Genomic DNA, 21,189 nt, shown 5'->3' with positions numbered 1-21,189 from the left:
GGACACAAACTTTTTGATGAGATACTTGCTTTTTTCCAGTCTGGTAATTGTTCCACACCATTAACTTTTAAATCAGAAAGAATGTATGTCTTCATCTCAGTAGCAGTATGTCATACTTTCTGGTCCTTAGTAAATTCATGTCATTGTGTTTATTTGTATATTGGAGATATTCTTTACAAAGCCGTCTAGCTTTCTCTCCTAATTTAAACTCCCATCTTCAGCTCAGGATAATTTTCATTCATTATTTTTCATTCTCTCTGTTCATTTAAGAAATTACTATAAGATGGATCTTAGCACTTCTTGATCTATACTCAGTGTTGCTTTTCTTTCATGTATTCTAAGCCTTTGTCTTTTTTGTTTTGTATTATGGATTTGCCCACTTTTTCTTCTGGAATGCTAGTTTAGTCTTCACAATATTCTGACACTCGTATTTTTAATTCCAAAGAATTCTTTTCTTGTGTGTGTATGTGATCCTTGGCTATCCATTTATATTTATGAGGGAACAGAGTGATTGCAAACCGTCAGAGGGATCCCCCAACCCCTGCCAACCCCCTGCCTTTGTTTGGGTATATTTACTCAACAGGACTCTATGTTGAATGGGAGAATGGGCTGTAGACTGTGAAAGGGGCTGAGGCACGCTGACAAGTAAGATTCCATCTGGGGCATGTGAGCAGAAAACAGGCAGGTTGGTAGGAACACTCACAATCATCATAGTAAGGAGAAAATTACCTTGGAAGAGGAGTGTAATTCCCTCGAGGGCTGAGAAGCCTTTTTATGCCCTCTGTGCCCACTGGGGAGACCCAACTATACCCAGCTCAGCACTGCTCTTGTATTGGGTCCCACAGACACTCTGAACCCTACCTGGGAAGGTCTTTCTCTATATTTCAGCGTCCTGGGGTCACATGGCTCTCTTACTTGTCGTGCTCCATACTCTGGGAAGTTGAATGGTCTGACTGGTTCTGCTATACTGGAGTCAATATTTTAACTGATTGCTCAGATAATTGGTTCCCCATGCACTTGCGTTTTTTGGAGCTGTTGTCTCTGCACCTAAGGTTTTTTTCTCCAGTGGAAGGGACAGTTCATACCTCTAAAGTAAATTTCTACTGTTAAAAATTTCTGATTCAATTCAATCTATTTTCGATCTTTGAGTCATGTCACCTCTTCTTGTTTTCAGCTTTATACTGTACTTTTTCTAAGGACATGTACTGCAGATGACACAGTAAATACATGATCTCAATTTATCATCTTGAACCAGTGGTTCTAGTAGATTAATGTATTTACTCAGTATGATAACTAAAACCCTACTAAGAGTTAATTATTCCATTATCATCAAGGATAGCACATCCTAGGAAATCTTTCCAATGTATGGTTATTTTTACCTCTATTCTCCAACTAAAGTCTCAATCAAAGTTTTCTTTCTTCCTTCTTAGGTCAGTGAATTTAAATTGGGTATTTTCAGAAACAATGGTCACTTATACCAATGTGCTTTTAAGAGAGTCTGACTTTGGTTATAAAGAGATGTAATGCCAGCCTCTAGTTTAACTTGGAGGACTGAGTCACCTCTGTAATGACATGTTTCTCTGAACAGCCATAGGGCATCCTTTTGCCACTGAACCTCTGCTTGCATCAGGTGACTAAAGGACGGGCAGCAAACAAAAGCAAAGGTAAAATACACTTTTTGTTTTGTTTGAAAATTTTTTGAGGACTGTTTTTAGAAACATGCTTTCTCAGAGGAGTTAGTTAGAAGAAAACTAGTTTTGTTTCATTTCTTGGAATATCCTGATTTCTTTTCTGTCCTAACTTATTTTATTTAGTTTCCAAATTCAGTATCTTTCAAAACGTGAACTTGCTTTTATGAACCTAACATTGTAAAAAGTACATTTGTCGCTGATAGATATAACTTAAATTCCAGTTCATTTTTTATTATAAATTTGTATTTGAGGATGATTCTTACATTAATATGTATTTGAGACTTGTTTCATTTCTCTTCTATATGAACAATTTCTCTGAAAAGCAGCTTTTTGCAGTATGTTGTGTTATCATAACCTAATACTTAATCCTTAATACAATAGCATCAGAATGTATTCCTTGTAGCAGGTTAGTAAACTAACTGTAGATAAGCCATAGAACATATGGCTTTATGAGAGAGCCACAATTTTAATATTTTTTATAACTGATAGCTCAAGCTAACTTTATATACCTAAATGGTTTTCTTTACATATAAGTGTATTTCTTTATTTGATAAAGATTTTATTTTTGCATGATCGTTAATAAAATGTATTTTAGAAGATACGTTACATAGTTATCATACCTACTGTATTGGATAGTATTAGAGGGCTGTTATTTGGAACAAGTATTGCAGTTTTTAGGAAACACATGACATTAAAATGGTTCAGAAGATGGTTATTTTTTTGGTCATAAAATATGTTTTAAATTTTCTTTCCAAATGCTAATAAAGGGACTGAATATTTAGAGATGAAAATCAACAGGCACTTCAAATAACAAAATCAGTAATTGGGAAGAGGATGTAAACATATGTATACATAAAGATAGATAGATTTAGATTTTCCAGAAAAGAAAGAACAACTACCAAAACAATATGAGAAAGACAAATCTTAAATCATTTAATCTGTTGGAGAGAGTACATCTTAAAGTCAAGAAATAGCTTAAAGACGGAGAAAAAAGCTGTCTACTTCAGTGGCTACATACACCAAAGGTAAAGTGAAAATTTTGAAAAATTACAAGTTGAATAACATAGCTTAGGCAATGAAACTTGATTATCTCTAACTCCTTCATGGCCAGCTCCTGAACCGCGATCTTTAATTTAGAGCCATTACTAATTAAGATATTCATATTACTAATAAATACTTATATTGTAGATTTACTTAAGAGAGTTTAGTCACATGATTTATTTCAGCCTTGTCTGTAAATTTGAATTCAGTTTGATGACAGAAACAAGGTTCCTTGTTGAAGTATTTATTCATAGATTCTTAATTTTTAAGTAGAGTCAGGAGCAAAGAGTTGAAAAGGTGTTAAATGGTGAAGTTAAGAAAAATTTTTAAAATAACAAGTTATAAAAAACTCACGTGCAGAGATTCAGGATTCATGTCCTTTATAATGTTTTTGAGAATCATAATATGTACCATATTTTCTTAGCAATAAACTTCAATGGGAACCTGACTCTTTCTTGGGAAAAACTTTAGCAAATTCAGTAATTAAAGTTATAGTTATATTTACATCATCATCTATAATTACTTGTTTGTTGAAATCTAGCTCTCCTTAGGTTAGCACATCCTTGAATTTTTCTACATATAATAGACTTGCAGTTGCTATGAATTTCTAACAGGAACAATCTCCAGTTGTCTTTTTCACAGAGGGAAGCTTTTCACCTAAGCATTGGTCCAATGTTCATAATCGATCCAAATGAATAAATCCCATGTTCCCTCTTATCAAGTATACTTGAAAAAAAAAGCAAGTTCCACTCTTCAAGGAACACTATTTCTTAGATGCATTATATTGGGTGGTTCAAGAATTGTCTACTATCCTAGGCTGGAATTGCTCTGCCTTTATCATAGGTATCCCAGAACAACCTTGGTGCATCCTTAGTCCAACCCAGAACCCATGACTGGAACATTTCCAAATTTCCTTATTGTATTAAGAGATTCTGTCAAGGTTACATTTGGAAACCAAAATCTATTTCAAAATATTTTCAAGTTATATGGTTTGTATAATTAAACTGGGTGGAATTAATGGTCATGAACGAGTAAACTTTTTAAGGAACTAAAAATTCATTGTATGAAAAAGCATTTACTTCACATTTATGGTTAGTATATGCTACTATAATTAATGCAGAAACTCAACTTTCTTTACTAATATCCAAGTGCAACACACCTCTCATATCATGTGAACGGGCAACCAAAGTAGAGATCAAGTAATGATCTTTTCCAAATTCATACAAATTAATGACTAGTTAGCTACTATATTTCGTGTTTCAACAGTTTATTAAATTTTTTTTTTTTTTTTTTTTTGTGCGGTACGTGGGCCTCTCACTGTTGTGGCCTCTCCCGCTGCGGAGCACAGGCTCCAGACGCGCAGGCCCAGCGGCCATGGCTCACCGGCCCAGACGCTCCACGACATGTGGGATCTTCCTGGACCAGGGCACGAACCCGTGTCCCCTGCATCGGCAGGCGGACTCTCAACCACTGCGCCACCAGGGAAGCCCAGTTTATTAAAATTTTTAAAAAATAAAGCATAATTCCTTGGTTACACGATAATACATACTATTTGTTATTAAAACCTGGTGGAGCTCAGGCTGACCAGCACATTCACTTGCAACATCAAAAACTTTATCATACATCCAGCAGGTGTACCTGAAATGGAAGCCTAGAGCCTTAGAAGGAGATATGAGATATCTAGGTAGCTAAGCATACCTAGATCCAAACCTGAAAAGTGAAGAAAAGTACATGCAAACATAATTTTGCCAGCTCTTAATTTTTTATGTGCCACAGTATTTTCAGATTGCTTAATTGTAATGGGTTTGACAGTTTATAACCAAGTTTACTGAAGGTTGAAAGGGATATTTTAGGTAGGGAACATTAGTTGCAATGCCAAAGGGCACTGCAAACTCAGGCATGAATCAACTGAGTATCAGGAAGCAAGGCCATAGTGGTGAGATGTCCAGAGAGCAATCCAATTCAGAGGGATTGCCATCTTGGTTAGAAAATCTGTCTTTTGTGAAAATGTCAGCCAGAGGGCTATAAAGTTGCAGAGGGGTGTGGAGGAAGGGGTGGTGGGCAAGATTCCATCCTATATTCATAAATTTAAAAAGTGGAATTTAAGTTCACAAGTATAATTTTGAAAAACTGAGATTTCAGCTCATAGACAGGGGATAGATGTCAGTACTATATTTGCATATATAAAATGCTATCATACCCTTGCTGCCCCCCCAAAAGACAGTATTGTGATATGCTATAAAGGCAAATTAAAACAATATAAATAAAAATTGAATAGGTGAGACAATGAAACTTTTTCCAGTAACCTCTGCTTCATACTGGCTTCTGTTATATTGCACTGAGATCTCCTTATTTTGTGTTGTAAACACACCAGGGTAGTTGGATAGAACTCAAAGAAAGAAATATGATTTGAGAAATAGGGATTTTATAATAGGGAAGTGTGAGGAAGAATAAAAAATAAAAATAATGCCATAAACATTGAAGAATTAAAAAAAAAAGTCAGAAGTTAATTTCTGTCAGAAAGGTACTATTGGATAAAATACACTGGAACTGAAGTGTTTAAGAAAACACAAGAAAAAATGATCTGAAGTTGAATGGGTAAAATGCAACTTCCTGAGTTATTTAAAATTAGTTGGATAAATCACCAAAATTAACATATAGGCAAGGAAATAAAAAGAATGATCAAAGCATTTTTTTCATATCAAATCCTTCCAAATGCTTTTACTGTTATAGCTAGAGCTTTGCATTGTTTACAATCAGAGAAGGCCTATTACCCTACAGCGTATTTTCCCACTTGTAATAAGTAATGTAGTGGTATTGTGCACTGCCTTTTGTGGTGCATAATAACACTAATCAATTTCTTTTCTTTTTTTTTTTTTTTGCGGTACGCGGGCCTCCCACTGTTGTGGCCTCTCCCGTTGCGGAGCACAGGCTCCAGACGCGCAGGCTCAGAGGCCATGGCTCACGGACCCAGCCGCTCCGCGGCATGTGGGATCCTCCCAGACCGGGGCACGAACCCGTGTTCCCTGCATGGGCAGGCGGACTCTCAACCACTGCGCCACCAGGGAAGCCCTAATCAATTTCTTTAGGCCTATGTTCTGTGTTCCTACTGAACATCTCCTAAACCATTAACCTCTGTTAGTTTTCCTTCACCATAGATAATTAAACAACCTATAATTAGTTCTTAATATCCGCGTGACAGCATAGAGTGGTAACTTAAATCTCTGGCTGATGGTGTTTACTTCAACTACAAAAAATAAAACCTCTCTTATTTCCTGAAAAGGTCTTTTTCTTGCCCTGTTGCAGAAAAGCATACCATTTTCTCAAATAACGTTATAAAAAAATGGTCTTTGTAGTAAAATCAACTCAGATGTTACCTTGTTTAGGAAGCCATGCCAGATTCCTTATAGTCAGAATCAATGTACATCTTCTTTCTTTTCCAAAGAATTTTATTCATTTTTTTAAATTTGAGTAATGGTTTTGAATAGCTGCTACAACAACATAGTACAAAATCCCAACAGAAGTTTCCTCCCCCACAAATCTCATCCTACCCCTGCAGTTTCTCTCCCTCAGCCACAAGTTCCTCTTCCTGGAGGCAAGTAATGCAATCATAATTCTTCCAGAGATATTCCTTACTGCACAGATCACATATTTACATATATATGTAATATATATATTTGTATATATATATTACATATATACACATACATATATATATATATCCCTTTGTTAGAAAAATAATGGCTGCATTCTATACATATCTAGCTTTTTAAGAATTTTAAGTATATGTACAGACATATACATAAAACAAATATATACTTTAAAGAATAATTATGATATCTGGTGAATATCCATATCAACCTGGAGAGGCAACCTCATTCTTTGTTACAGCTGCATAGTATTCCATTGTGTGGAAAGCCATGCTTTATTTCACCAGTCCCTTAATGATAGACATTTGTTTCCAGCTTGGAAATGATAGGCAATGCTGCAATGAATAACACAGAAGCAGAATTTCCAGGTGAAAGGTTTTGTGCATTTGTCACTCAGATAAAAATTTTCTGCCTTCTGTTTCCACCAGGAATGCACCATCATTCTTTATTCTTTCTTCATTACAGAGAGTTTCGAGCCAGTGCTTGCACATTTCACCTTGCTCAAATTTCCTACCTTGCTAAAATATGTGTGCTCCCACAGAGGAATGGGTGCTGTTAACAAAACCAGGCCAATCCTAGATTCCAAGCTATTCCTGTCAGGACAAAGACAGAAATTGAAATTAAGCCATGCTTACTTAAGAGAAAACCATGTGACCTGGCCACAACCTTTTTCCTCTCAAGTGCCTGCCCTTTCACTCCAGTCTGTACCCTGACATTCAGATCTGGTATCTAGAGAACCCAGATCAAACTCTCCTATTTAAATATCCTTGTAGTCCTTAGGCCTGAGGTTCGGCCTCACCACCACCCACCCCCAGCTTCCTAGTTTCTGTCTGCTTACCCTGCCTGGTATCCCAGCTCTTCCGGTCAATGGCTTGGGTCATATTATGGGAGTAGAGGGTGTTTTAAGTTATAATCTTGACTATGGACATTGAAAAAAACCTTAGTAACATTTCACAGACCACTAGATGGCTTTACAGTTCAAAAACTTCAAGTAGAAAACTGAGGATTCAAATCAACCTAATGTTATTTTAAGGAGCTTAGTTAAAAATGGTTTGACAAAGGGAACATTTTATTCAAAATGTGGTTCTAAGACTTTGTGTGCTTTTCCTAGAAGCTGTTGATCTTGGCTGCAAGAAATTTCAAGTCCTAAAAGAGAAGTAATACTTTTTGACAAAGACTAAGTATATACGCTTATGTAAAGACAATTACATTCTCTTTCAGGTTTTAAAATGCTCTTGCTTCATAAGAAATGTGGCCTTTCACACCGAAGAGTGAATTTCCCATTAGCACAAGCAACACTGAAATAGTCATTTTTATATACTTACAAAACTTAAGCTCATTTTTAGGAAGGGAAGCCGTTTTGTATAATCAAGGTAGTCCAGTGGTTCTAAAATTTGTTCAGATGGAGGGACATCAGTGTTCTTTGATTATGACATGAAATAGAGTTATAATAAAACTTAGTACCTAATGATGAATTGTGGAACTTAAAGAAATCTTATCATATAGTATATTATATTGTAAACCAATAGGCATCAAGTTTTTAAGAAAAATGTATGGGAAAAACTCTATCCATTAAACTATATTTTTTCTTCTGGTGGAACACTTAGCGCCAGCTTTTACAATATTGATAGTTCATGAGAGAAGATCTTAAGAACCATCAGGATAAGACAAACAGTCAGACTAAGGTAATAACATTCTTCAGATAAAAAAATGGAAGCCTATTATTGGCCTTTTCTCTAATAAGCTTTTATGAGAAAGCAGGTTAACAATTATTTCTACAGAGTTGAGTTGAACTCAGCAGCTCTGCTCTATTTTCCATTCTGATAAATATTTATGCATATAGGGCTTCCCTGGTGGCGCAGTGGTTGAGAGTCCGCCTGCCGATGCAGGGGACACGGGTTCGTGCCCTGATCCGGGAAGATCCCACATGCCGCGGAGCGGCTGGGCCTGTGAGCCATGGCTGCTGAGCCTGCGTTTCTGGAGCCTGTGCTCCGCAACGGGAGAGGCCACAACAGTGAGAGGCCCGCGTACCGCAAAAAAAAAAAAAAAAAAAAAAATTATGCATATATATTTATTATTGGCAACAAAATATCACTTCAGTCAGTACTTTCCTTAAAGGTTTGGAAATAAAACATTGTTTTTAAATTTCCAATAAAAATGGGGATAATGACCTTCAGGATACCTTTTTAAACCCTTGTGGATTTAGGGGAAGACACTTGGAGTCCTAAAAGTTTTGAAAACAAATCCCAATATCGCGAAAAAAAGAAACAGAAGACTTGTAGACTTGGAAAATTAATTCCTTCCACTAATACATTAATATTAAGAGATGAACGTGTATGTTTTTGGGGAATACTCCCAAAAGTATTCCCTCTAATCTTAAAGATTAGTAAGAATCACCATGCTGTATGGGAAAAAAAAACTACATTGTGTATTAACAGAAGTTTAGAGTTGTAATCAAAATTAAAACAAAATTAGTAGGATTAATTTATAGGTTTATAATCTTATTATTTTTCTGTGTTGGTGATTATTAAAAATATTGTGAAGTTCTTCTAAATAACTGGATCGTGCCACTGTCATCTCTGTCCTGGAATATGACAAGAGCCTCCTTACAGGCTTCCTGCTGCTTCTTTCTTGTGCCCTTTCACTTTCATGCTTGTCTCAACACAGCAGCCTATGGAATCCAGTTAAGCCCAAATCAGACAGTGTCATTCTTCTCTCCAAACTCTCTCAACTCCTTCCCATCTCACTTAGAGTGAAAGCCATAGCCCCAACAAGGCCCTACAAGACCCCCTCTCTTACCTCTCTGTCCCTTTTACTTAGTAACTGGCTTCTTTGAAGTTCCTTAAACATGGCAGGCATGTGCCTGCCACAGGGCCTTTGCACCTGCTTTCCCCCCATGCTTCCCCAGACATCCTCCAGCCTTACTCTTTATCTTCTTTTCAGATCACTTCTTTTCAGATTAATGAGGCCTTCCCATCTAAAATGAATCCTTGCTTAATTCTTTTCTTGGTTGTTACCGCCATCCAATATATTGTATATTTTACTCACCTTATTGTCTGTCTCCCCTGAAAGGATTTAAGTTCTGTGAGGGCAGGTGTTTACATCTGTTTTACTCACTACTGTATTCCTAGTACTTGGAATGGGAGCCTGATGTGTAGAAGGTGTTCAATACCTTTGCTCTTACCCAGGTGCCAATTCCCCAAAGACCACCAGGAACACACCTGCAGTTCCATGAGTTGGGTAATGACGTTGCAGAAAAGGAAGACACACACCACAGGGAGCTGTGAGGTGTTCCCGTAAGACGGTGTCAGAAAGAACCTGTTACAGAACTTAGGTTTAGTTGGGTGATTTGGCAGAGGGTCTGAGGAAACCGGGGTTTTCTCCAGGTTGGATGTGGTCAGAAAGCAGGGGCATTTCTACGTGGGTAAAGAACAGAAGTCATTCATTTAGCAAGAGAGGGATGCTTGGTGTTCTGTGGGTAGCACAGTGATCTTCGTTTTATTTCTGCTCAGACACAATGAAAAAGTGGTCTTGTTTTATCTCATGTTATTATAGTCTGAGAATAAACCTGAGGTTGGCATTTTGTGAGACTGTTTATGTCTAATAGGAGAATAACATGGCCTGGCTGTGAGTGCTGTCAGCTTCTGAAATTGGGGGGGGGGGTTGTTTTAATGTATCACAAGCAAGTAAACTTTGGGGAGGAAGGAGCAAGAGGGGAAATAGGAATAAGCAGGGGATAGAGACTTCTCTGCAGACTCTTGTATCTGTACATGAAGGGCCTCCTCCCCCAAGGGGACCCCTTGTCTTCCTCACCATCCTTCACCACCAGGAGGGGAGCTGTACTGCAATGAGGTCTGAGGCCTGCTTAATGGAAGGCAGTACCCAACTTCCTTTTGTTGGTGTCACGTTCTCTTCTCAGTGGGTGAAGAAGTCCAGAGCTGTGAAGCCAAGGTCAAAGCAGTGGTGGCCAAGCCTTGGTTGTGAGGAGAAATCTACCTCCCTTTACCCTCTGGCTTTCACGGATGTGTCACTTTGCTGGGAATCATTTATCCAGGGCCCTTCAAAACGTCTTCATGGAAGTTTCCCAGTTGGAGGAAGGGAACTAGTCTTTCATATATGTTCTCAGAACAAACCTAAGAAGAGAAAACTGGGTGATAAAATTTTAGGGGAAAAATCCAGATTGAACTCCTCGCCATACCCACCCCCAATATCCTGCCAATTCTTCCTAAAATCCCACTAATTCGATATTTGTTTAAAAAAGCAAAACTTCCTGGAAAGATTATGAGAGTGGGGAAGGGAAAAAGACAAGGAAAGTGCTACTGGTGACTCATGGTTAAGTGTGGATAATTCAGAGATTGTTATGCTGTGACAACTAGTCAAGATACAGGTAGAGCTTGGCAGTGGGGATTTTGATGGCCTGGGTAGGATGACGGAAAGGGTTTTAGAGGGATTCTGAAGCCATTGGCAGGCCTGCGGAGGTTCCGTGGTGAAGGAAAGAGGGTGGGAGAAGCACACAGCTAATGATAGCGCAGCGGGGGCAGGGGACTGAAAAGATTGTCTGGGAGGTGCAGAGCGAGGGACTCTCCTCCCAGCAAGCCATGCTTAACTAGGAGAGTGAGAGAGGGGGCACCAGTGCCGTGACAAACCTGCGTGGGAAGCAGAAACCCAAGGCGTACAGCAAATAGAAGACACAGGCACTGGATTTCCCTTGTTTATTTTGCCTGTATTGGTTGTGCACCTGCACATTTTATCAGGAGCTCTGCCTGCCACCTGCCGTGGAAAGTGCACCTACCATTTACTGGAGAAAGGAGAATAACAATGTTGCAGGATAGGAGAACAGAACCACTTGGTAACTTTGTAGTAAATGAATGAGGACTTTCTGTGGCAGTGATGAGGAGACTGACCAAAAGGGAAACAATAATCAGTGGAAAACTATGTTTTGCATGAAACCCAAAGCAGGAAGTGTTCTGGGAGAATAGATTTTTTTTTGTATACATACGTAGCCTTCTCTAACATAAACTGAATTTTAAATTCAAAGAAAAAATGTTTTTCTATGAATGAACATCTTATGCACATCCATTTTTCTTACCCTGAGGCAGAATATGATAAAAACATTCAAAGATAAGAGGCAGTTTTGAGGACCGCAATTCTTATTGTACTCATAAAATTATACTCCCTTGAAAATACTGTTCTCTTCAAACCAGAATTTATACGTTCAGTAGATTTCATGTTACTAAGTAATCTTACTCATCTTTGCATTGTGGAAGGATACAGATATTTATTCTGTGAATGGCTGAGGAAAATATCTACCTCCATAGCCTTAAAAAGTGGTATTTTGTGTATATCCCCAACTAATATTTTATGTATAACTTAGGACTTCTTAATGTCACTGAATAAAGTTTTACAGATTACTTATAATTTTCGTTTACTTCCGTGTCCTAGGCCTGAGAAATGCTATAAGGTTTGCCTGGTGACACCTGGTGGTTAAAAATGATAATTACATACAACATGCTGCCCACAGCGATCACCTTTGCTGGAGGAAGTACTCACAAGCCACAGATTGCACGGAAAGCATCTCTGTCAGTTAGAGTTCCTGGTTGTAAGCAACCAAAACAAAACCTCTCTGATCTGCGCAGAAGAGTGCTGTTCCGTGAGGGCAATGCTGCCACTTAACATCAACACCATGGGTATCAGATTGTGGGTGCCCTGACAGGCACTGCCACTCCCGGCATTTCTGGAATTTCTGTTATCACTGGCACCACCACCTTTTAGCCACTTTGATTCCCAAGATCTCAATTCAAAGTCTAGAGTGGGCTGCATCTAATTGTCCTGTCTGTGGTCACATACCAGTACCCTAGCGGCAAGGAAGCCTGGGAAAGCAACCAGACATTTGGCTTATTGAATGAAATAATAAAAAGGTATTACAAAATTAAATGAGATAAATATTTATTCAGGAAGTAAGCACTGAGCCTGGGATTTGATGAGTTTTCCAAAATGGTAGTGAATACTCTTTTACATCTTTATTTGATCATGAGCTTTTTTGAGGGCAAGGACCACATCTTATTCATTTGGTATTCTGGACACAGCATCTGATGCTCCATGATGTTTGTTGAGTTGCATTGCTTCCCCCTGAATAGAAGTTAGGTCACTGCACTCACTTCTATCTCAATGTATTTATAGGGATCTTTAAGACCTTTAACTAAAATGTACTTAAAGATGTAAATAGATAAGAACTATAATAATATCCAGCCAGCATTTGAGTCTTTTTCCTCAAAATTATCGTTAACAGAAAATTGAATCTCTCCTCAGGTCTTCCAGAGTGCATTAAAGCAGAAGAGAAGATTTTTATCTTATCATGAAACCATTATCTGAAGGACAACTAAGGTTTTGTGTTGTTCAACCAATACATCTCACATCATGGCTGCCCATATTTTTCATTCTGAAGTCTATCTCTTCCCTAAAACCTGCCCAACTTCCAATTTATCAAAGGAAACCTTTTATAGCTGCCTGGAATGCTCCAACAGATCAGTGCTTGATAAAATATAATTTAAGACTAAATTTGAAAATGTTTCAGGTGATTGGAAGTCCACTGGCCAGGGCCAGGGGGCAAAATGTCACTATATTTTATGTCAACAGACTGGGATACTATCCATGGTATACATCCCAGGGAGTTCCCATTAATGGGGGTCTCCCCCAGAACATAAGTTTGCAGGTACATCTGGAAAAAGCTGACCAAGATATTAATTATTACATCCCTTCTGAAGATTTCAGTGGACTTGCCGTTATAGACTGGGAATATTGGCGACCCCAGTGGGCCAGGAACTGGAACACAAAAGATGTCTACAGACAGAAATCAAGAAAGCTTATTTCTGAGATGCAAGAGAATGTATCAGCTGCTGATATTGAATATTTAGCCAAAGCTACCTTTGAAGAACGTGCAAAAGCTTTTATGAAGGAAACCATCGAACTGGGAATTAAGAGCAGACCCAAGGGCCTTTGGGGTTACTATTTATATCCTGATTGCCACAATTATAATGTTTATGCCCCAAACTATACTGGGTCATGCCCAGAAGAAGAAGTTTTGAGGAACAATGAGCTCTCTTGGCTCTGGAACAGCAGTGCTGCTTTATATCCTTCTATCGGTGTCAGGAAATCTCTTGGAGACAGCAAAAACATTTTGCGTTTCTCGCAATTTCGGGTGCATGAATCCTTGAGGATCTCCACCATGACATCCCATGATTATGCTCTGCCTGTGTTCGTCTACACAAGGTTAGGCTACACAGACCAACCTTTATTTTTTCTTTCTAAGGTAAGAAAGATACCCCTTGACAAAGATAAGGAGATTTCCTCTTATCTCTAAAAGAGACATTTCTTTGCTAATTATGTTCTTTAAAGGATTCCAGAATAGTGGTCCATTAGATAGGAGCATAATTCTTCCTTGGAGTAGTCAATCACTCAGATTCTTCATTTGTACAGACTGAATTTTGATTATCTCATTTATTATTTGTCTTTCAAGGAGCAAAGTAAGGAGGGAAGGGGTTAAAGTGCAATGTCAGCAACTACTTCTCGCTCCCCAACCTTGATTGTGTTCCCTTACAACTGGCCTCTTGCGAAGGTTACTGAAACAATTGGGGGTGAACAGGTTGGGAAAACAGAGAGGAGGTTTTAAAATGGAGTAGTTTGCTCATACGTGTGGAAGTAGAATTGTAGACATTTCTGCTGCTGGCCTCATTGTTAAAAATCTTAAGAGGAGGGCTTCCCTGGTGGCGCAGTGGTTGGTTGAGAGTCCTCCTGCCGATGCAGGGGACGCGGGTTCGTGTCCCAGTCCGGGAAGATCCCACATGCTGGAGAGGCTGGGCCCGTGAGCCATGGCCGCTGAGCCTGCGCGTCTGGAGCCTGTGCTCCGCGACGGGAGAGGCCACAACAGTGAGAGGCCCCCGTACCGAAAAAAAAAAAAAATCTTAAGAGGAAAATAGTGTTTTCTTTTTAAGGCACAATAGCAGGTTTTATAAAAGATATAAGGGAGGCACAACAACATGAATATACTCAGAAATACCTAAGATAGTAAATTTTATGTGTTTTTTCCACACAATTAAAAATAATGTTTTAAGGAATAAGGGAGTTACAAATCTGCTAAAAGTAGGTGACCCCTATAGATTTAACCATCTGGTTTATTCTTGTCTCTATGACCACAATTAGTGGAAAGTTGGTAAGCGTGGTGTGAGTTTCTAAATTCAATAGTAAATTCATCACTAGTAGATGGTTTCATAACCCTAGGTTAAAACTTACATATAGAAGTTTTATTCTGTTTATTTTACTTAAGTCATATATGCAGCCAAAGACCTCACACAAACTGTGAGTGTAGCTTTTAAGATAGATGAACTTTCAGCCCCGTTTTCTCTCCCTTACTTTCCCTTTACTACTCTAGTCACTGAAATGGAAACTTGTAGAGACAAAAATTTCAAAGAAGATGCTACTCTAACCTTTGGACTTGGATAATTATGTGTGATTATGAGAAGACTTGAGCCTTGTTCAGACCTTCACATTTGTGATGCAGAGGTATTTTAAGATATTGCTGCACACTAGGGGTTGATCACCTTTCTTTTTTCTCCACTATAACAAGTTTCAATTTGCCAGCATGTATCAAAATATAAAGATGTTCTGAGTATGAAGTATCCAAAGGAGACTCAGGAAACACCCCAGTGAGGACTCTACCATGAGCAGTAGGTATCTGTGGAGCAGACAGAGAGTAGAGCTTACTCCTCAGAGGGAGAAATGACACAAATGCATCAGGATTTGGTAAATGCTGTGCCTCTGACGCCACTGATGAGATGAGTAAAGATAAAAATTCTGTCTTGTGGGGCTTCCCTGGTGGCGCAGTGGTTGAGAGTCCGCCTGCCGATGCAGGGGACACGGGTTTGTGCCCCGGTCTGGGAGGATCCCACATGCCGCGGAGCGGCTGGGCCCGTGAGCCATGGCCACTGAGCCTGCGCGTCCGGAGCCTGTGCTCCGCAACGCGAGAGGCCACAACAGTGAGAGGCCCGCATACCGCAAAAAAAAAAAAAAAAAAAAAATTCTGTCTTGTGAACTGATATTAATACTACCCAGAAAAATCAGCAACAACTGATTGAGAATGGTAGGAAACTAACACCATTTGGAAGGTGTAAAAAAGTTATCTACATCTTTATAAAATAGTCTTGACTCTAGAATTGAAAGTTAAATACCACCTTCCTCTATGAAACTTCTTTTGCTTTTCTGTGTTTGGCTCAAACAAGTTCCTTTCTTTAGTGATAACAAATTTACTTTTGGAAGAAACAATCAACTTTAAAGGACAAAGTGTTCATTTCAATAGATTCGTTTAAACTACTGGTACCTTCTGCACATTCTGCAAGCCAACGGTAAGCTCCTTCTTGAACAGCTACAGCCTCAGAAACATTTCTGTTCCCTCTAAGGGAAGAAGGAACAACCGTTAGGGTCTCACCTAGAAACAATTTTCTTTGTTAGTCTCGTGGTATCATTCTGTAAACTTTCTGAAAGGCAAGGCATTTCCACATGTTTTACACCATCAAACCACCATTTTATTCCATCCTCAATAAAAACCTGCCCACAAACTTTTCAAAACGTGATATTCACTTATACCAAATTGTTAATACTAGTAATGGCTTCCATTTCTGCCTTCCCAAAGATATCTGCATTTTAAAATGTTTGTGTGTGCACACACACATATAATTAGGATTAGAAAAACAACTTACCAATAAGTACCAAATCTCTTAACCTCTCCAGACCTCAGTGCCTCATTGTCTTAATCTACAAAATGGCACAATATTACCTGCCTTATCTACTTAGGAGAAATATTATGAAAACCAAATAAGAAGATAAAAATGAACATTTAAAGCACTACAGAAATATATGTGGTATAGATAACACTTTTTAACAAGTAGCAGAGTCTTAAACTTGAAAGGGGAATATGTAAGAATGAAATCTCAGTCAGCAGCCATAGCTTGGGGGAATCATATGCGGGCTATAAAGCCTCATTTCACACAGTAGATTGCCTATACCACATATATAAATGCAATTTAGATATTGTTGATACTATGCTTTTAAAAAATAATGAAAGGGGTTTTCTTGACTATAGGTTTAAAGATGTTTTCCCCTGTAATTAATTCATATTCCCTCTGATAACACACAAAGGGAGCACATTAGTGATGCTCCAGCCCCCCACAGTGGGCTCCTTACTTACACGCACTGTGGTAAAGCTTCAGGGACTGAAACCCAAGGGTAAAGAATGAGTCCTCTGGGTGTCCCTACTCTTAACTTCCAAAACCTTGATTTGAGCCAAGAATCATGGGTAGGGCAAGGCTCCCTTACACCAGGCTGGGACCTGGAAGATGTGTTGCTATTACATCAGGTGCTCTTCCTTTATTTCTCCTTTCATGTGGCTTATGCGCTCAGGTGGTCCCAATTTACTCCTAGAGACATCTTACCTGTGACTTCCCTCACTGAGTAGTACCCTGATTTTTTGGCTCCCCAAGCATAGCTGTTCTGTGTTTCATCCAGCACCCTGCTCTCAGCTAGGTGACGGTGGGCTAATTTGTTAGAGGAATTTGCCTAAATATCTGCTAGTGACTCCTTACCTCTAGTCAACACATGCTAGAAGACTTGCCATTTTGAATCAGTCCCAATAAACTCTCTTTGATAATGACGCTAAAGGACACGTTGGAAAGAAACTAACGTTCCCTCCTGATATCAACCTCAGAAGCTGTGGCTTTCACCACAAACATCTGTAGTTTCCGTACTTACTGAATACGGATCAATAACCTGTAAGATCCCACCTGCTGCGGAGCAATTAAGCCCGTGCGCCACAACTACTGAGCTTTGTGCTCTAGAGCTCACGAGCCACAACTACTAAGCCCATGTGCCACAACTACTGAAGCCCGTGCGCCTAGATCCCGTGCTCTGCAATAAGAGAAGCCACCGCAATAAGAAGCCTGCGCACCTCAACGAAGAGTAGCCCTGGCTCACCGCAACTAGAGAAAGCCCACGCAACAGCAACGAAGACCCAACGTAGCCATAAGTAAATAAATAAATTTATTTAAAAAAAAAATAAGAAACTTATTTAGAAAATCAACTGCAGAAACTTTATTTAGGAATCCAACTGCACACGTTCAACTTTTAATTTCCCTCTGAAATTACCTAGATTCATGTTAATCTTTAAACACTAAAACAATAATCCTTCAGGATTACAAAACCAAAATTCTCCCTGCTGAAATTTAGTTTTCATCTATCTTAACTATATTGAGAAAAATCCCGGCAGCCTTACCGTGACTGGAAGAATCATAAGTAAAGCCAATTAAATCAGGTACTTTAAACTTAAATACAAATAATTTCAGGGACCAAATATAAGGGCTGGATCAAATCGGATCCTGCGGGGCCCTTAACACTGTGCTCCTTTGCCTATCCTGGGAATCCAAATGACACAAAAGCCTTCCAAGTCACTGCAGAGGCAAAGTTCTCAGGAGAGTGTTGCATACTGGGAAGGGAACTTGGCTAAGATGAATGCAAGGCAGTCGTCACATTTAGAGAAGGAAAACTTTTGGATTCTGTTTCCAGGTCGTATACTCATAGCTGGTTTGTATGTATATACTCCTAGCTAACTTCAATTAAACAACTTTTAGTGGCTATTTACAGGCTAATTGTTTAAAAGTAATGTCCTGTTTGGCAAAATATAAGTTTAAAAATATGTATTTAATATGTTTTTATATGATTATAGAGTGAAATTTCTGAGCCCCAGTGCATTTAACATTTGCTTTACTCTAAGAAACTGGAGAATAGTTTCATGTATTATATTGAATTTAGCCTCCAATCCTAATCCCTGGCAGGGATTATATTTCTAATCAAATGAATTTATATTCAAATGAATACAGTGTAATGAACTCTCTTCATTCTAGCAAGATCTAATCAGTACTATTGGAGAAAGTGCTGCCTTGGGAGCTGCAGGCATCGTTATCTGGGGAGACATGAATTTGACTTCATCTGAGGTAAGACAGTACCTTGGCAGTATAGTTAATATTACAATATTTACATTATTTGCTCTGTTTTCCTATAGAACTTACTCTAATCAGAGCTCTCAGGTCTCCCATAGTAAACCTGCTTTAGAATTAAAGTCCAAATCAGCACGTGATACATAGAAGGAGCTCCATAAAGATTAGCTTTGGTTCAGATAGTAACCATGATACTGACGATTGTTGAATATTTACTCTATGCTAGGATTGTGCTAAGTGCCTTTTGGTTTCGGATTTGCTCACTTCCTGATCATAATAACCCTTATGAGGTAGGGACTAGCATCCTCATTTACAGATGAGGAAACAAGAAAGGAAATCTAACTAGGGTAACAGTTATTTAGACTAGCTGGTGGTGGGGCTGGCACTAACCACAGATGGTATGACTTTGGAGCCCTTGCATTTAGCCATTACATAAAATGTATGATATCATATTTTGAGAAGTGGAATCACATGGTAATTTTTAATATCTACATCGAACTTATTTTTCTTCTATGGAGAAATTAGCTGAAAATTAATAGCATTTAAAATAAGAGTTATGTCTCTTTGCATTTCTTCCTGCTCAAATACTATCTACTCCAAGAAGTCTTCCTAGTTTTCTCCAGTCCATATTAACCACAATCTCTTCTGTATTTCCAGATGTTGTTTGTTTATATCCCTATAGTGTACTGCATTTTGCCTTGAATTATAATACTTGTATCCTCAATGCTTTTATTTATTTATTTATTGCTGTGTTGGGTCTTTGTTGCTGCATATGGGTTTTCTCTAGTTGCAGCGAGCAGGGGCTACTCTTCGTTGTGGTGCACGGGCTTCTCATTGCGGTGGCTTCTCTTGCTGCAGAGCTTGGGCTCTAGGCGTGCAGGCGTCAGCAGTTGTGGCGCGTAGGCTCAGTAGTTTTGACTCGCAGGCTCTAGAGCTCAGGCTCAGTAGTTGTGGCGCATGAACTTAGTTGCTCCGCGGCATGTGGGATCTTCCCGGACCAGGGCTTGAACCCGTGCCCCCTGCACTGGCAGGCAGATTCTTAACCACTCTGCAACCAGGGAAGCCCTCAATGCTTTTTGTTAAATTGAATTTTTTGCAAGTTCATGGTGATCTGATATTATTCTTAGAATTTCACAGGCTCAATTTGTTGCTACCAAGACATTGTTCATGAAACTATTTGTGACAATATAAAGTTAAAAGTCTCCTCTGTCCACACATGAGAATTAGGTAGAAACTGAGGATCAGTACCTGAGTCTCCAGGTGCGACATTTCCCCTCCAGCCCATGTGGCTCCTGAGAAGAGCATCCTCAGGAAGCTGAGTGCACAACCAGGTGGCCTCTGTTTAGAACACACAATAGGAACCACACACAAATGACCTGGTCAGCCTTCCAGGCTTTCCTGTCTTTGAATTGTTTAGAGGGGGCTAGATCCCAGCGCAGTTGGCATTTGAGCATAATTAACAGGAAAATCCAGAAGGCTCAGGTTGACAGTCAACAACAATTTGGTAGAACATGATGACTCAGGTTCTAACACAAGCCTGAAAGACACACACACCTGAAAGGTGGCCAGAGGACAGCAACTTTGGCACGATTTCCCAATTTGGGTTTGTTCCTCTTTTTCTCACCCCCATTAACTTGGGATCTAGAAGGAGGAAATAAAGGATGTAAACTGAAAGAAGGCAAGGTCACATATGCTGAGGCTGGGGCCCATTTGCAAGTTCAGATAGCCTATGGTAACATATTCTCCATCTCCTGTCGCAACCACCTCTCATTTTGCTGGTCTGGGTCCCCTGTATTACAGCACTTGAACCTAAGAGTTCATGGGCTGGAACCAAGCCATTAAGTTTCAATCAAGTCCAAAGAGCTGCCTTGTGGATCTAGATGCTCTAACCCTACCAGTACCAGCAAAAGCACTAAATCCCATTTGTTTCTACCTTTCTAGGGCAACTGTACAAAGGTGAAGCAGTTTGTGAGTTCTGATTTAGGGAGCTACATAGTCAACGTGACCAGAGCCGCTGAGGTGTGCAGCTCTCATCTCTGCAGGAATAATGGGAGATGCGTAAGGAAGGTGTGGAAAACGCCCGATTACCTTCACTTGAACCCTGCAAGTTACCACATAGAGGCCTCCGAGGATGGAGAATTTACTGTGAAAGGCAAAGCATCTGATACAGACCTGGCGGTGCTGGCGAAGAGATTCTCCTGTCATTGTTATCAGGGATACGAAGGGGCTGATTGCAGAGAAATGAGGATGGCTGACGGCTGCTCTGCGGTTTCCTCTTTTTCTGGCTTCCTAATCACATTGTGTCTGCTGGTTTCCGCAGGTTATCAGAGCATTCAGTTGTGAGATAACTGAGTTTAAAGGGAATGAAGTTTGGCCTCTAGAGTCGTCACTTAGGGAAGATATGAAACTTAAAACAATCTTTTTCTCATATGAAATCCATTGAGAGGTATTGTAAGTAGACATGTGTGTCACTTAACATAAACAGGAAACGTATTACTTCATCTGGCTCCGATTTGGCTAAGAAACCAGATCCAGGAGTGAAATCAATGCATTCTTCTTCCTTACTGGAATGTTTAAGTTGTATTTAACCTGAAACGAATATATTTTAGTCTTCATATGAACATAGATACATAAAAGTATAAATATTAAATTATTGATTTCAAAGACTGGTTTTCCAGCTAGCAACTTATTTAAGGACAGATTCCTATGCAGTTATCTGATTTAACAAATGGGGTCACCTCAGGGTGTGACCTGGTCACCTGGTCC

General features: G+C 39.2%; 1 protein-coding gene across 1 annotated transcript; it reads left to right on the top strand.

Annotated features, from left to right (window-relative positions):
• The first annotated feature begins 12,737 nt into the window (after positions 1 to 12,737).
• HYAL4 (hyaluronidase 4) lies at positions 12,738 to 20,766 on the top strand. Its single transcript, XM_060155986.1, has 3 exons — positions 12,738 to 13,691; positions 18,331 to 18,420; positions 20,365 to 20,766. Exons 1-3 carry the CDS (start codon positions 12,738 to 12,740, stop codon positions 20,764 to 20,766), a joined length of 1,446 nt encoding a protein of 481 aa, XP_060011969.1.
• The last annotated feature ends 423 nt before the right edge of the window (positions 20,767 to 21,189 follow it).

Source organism: Lagenorhynchus albirostris, chromosome 8 (genome assembly GCF_949774975.1).
Source record: "Lagenorhynchus albirostris chromosome 8, mLagAlb1.1, whole genome shotgun sequence".
In the NCBI taxonomy this organism is placed as follows: domain Eukaryota; kingdom Metazoa; phylum Chordata; class Mammalia; order Artiodactyla; family Delphinidae; genus Lagenorhynchus; species Lagenorhynchus albirostris.
Note: the sequence above shows the minus strand (reverse complement) of the source record. Positions and strands in the feature narration are given on the sequence as shown.

Bases quoted from the DNA above. Each gene is read 5' to 3' on its own strand.
- HYAL4 (XM_060155986.1), top strand. From the start codon at position 12,738: ATGAAACCATTATCTGAAGGACAACTAAGGTTTTGTGTTGTTCAACCA. The intron at 13,692-18,330 runs GTAAGAAAGATA...TCTTCATTCTAG, and splicing joins CTTTATTTTTTCTTTCTAAG to CAAGATCTAATCAGTACTAT. The intron at 18,421-20,364 runs GTAAGACAGTAC...CTACCTTTCTAG, and splicing joins TGAATTTGACTTCATCTGAG to GGCAACTGTACAAAGGTGAA.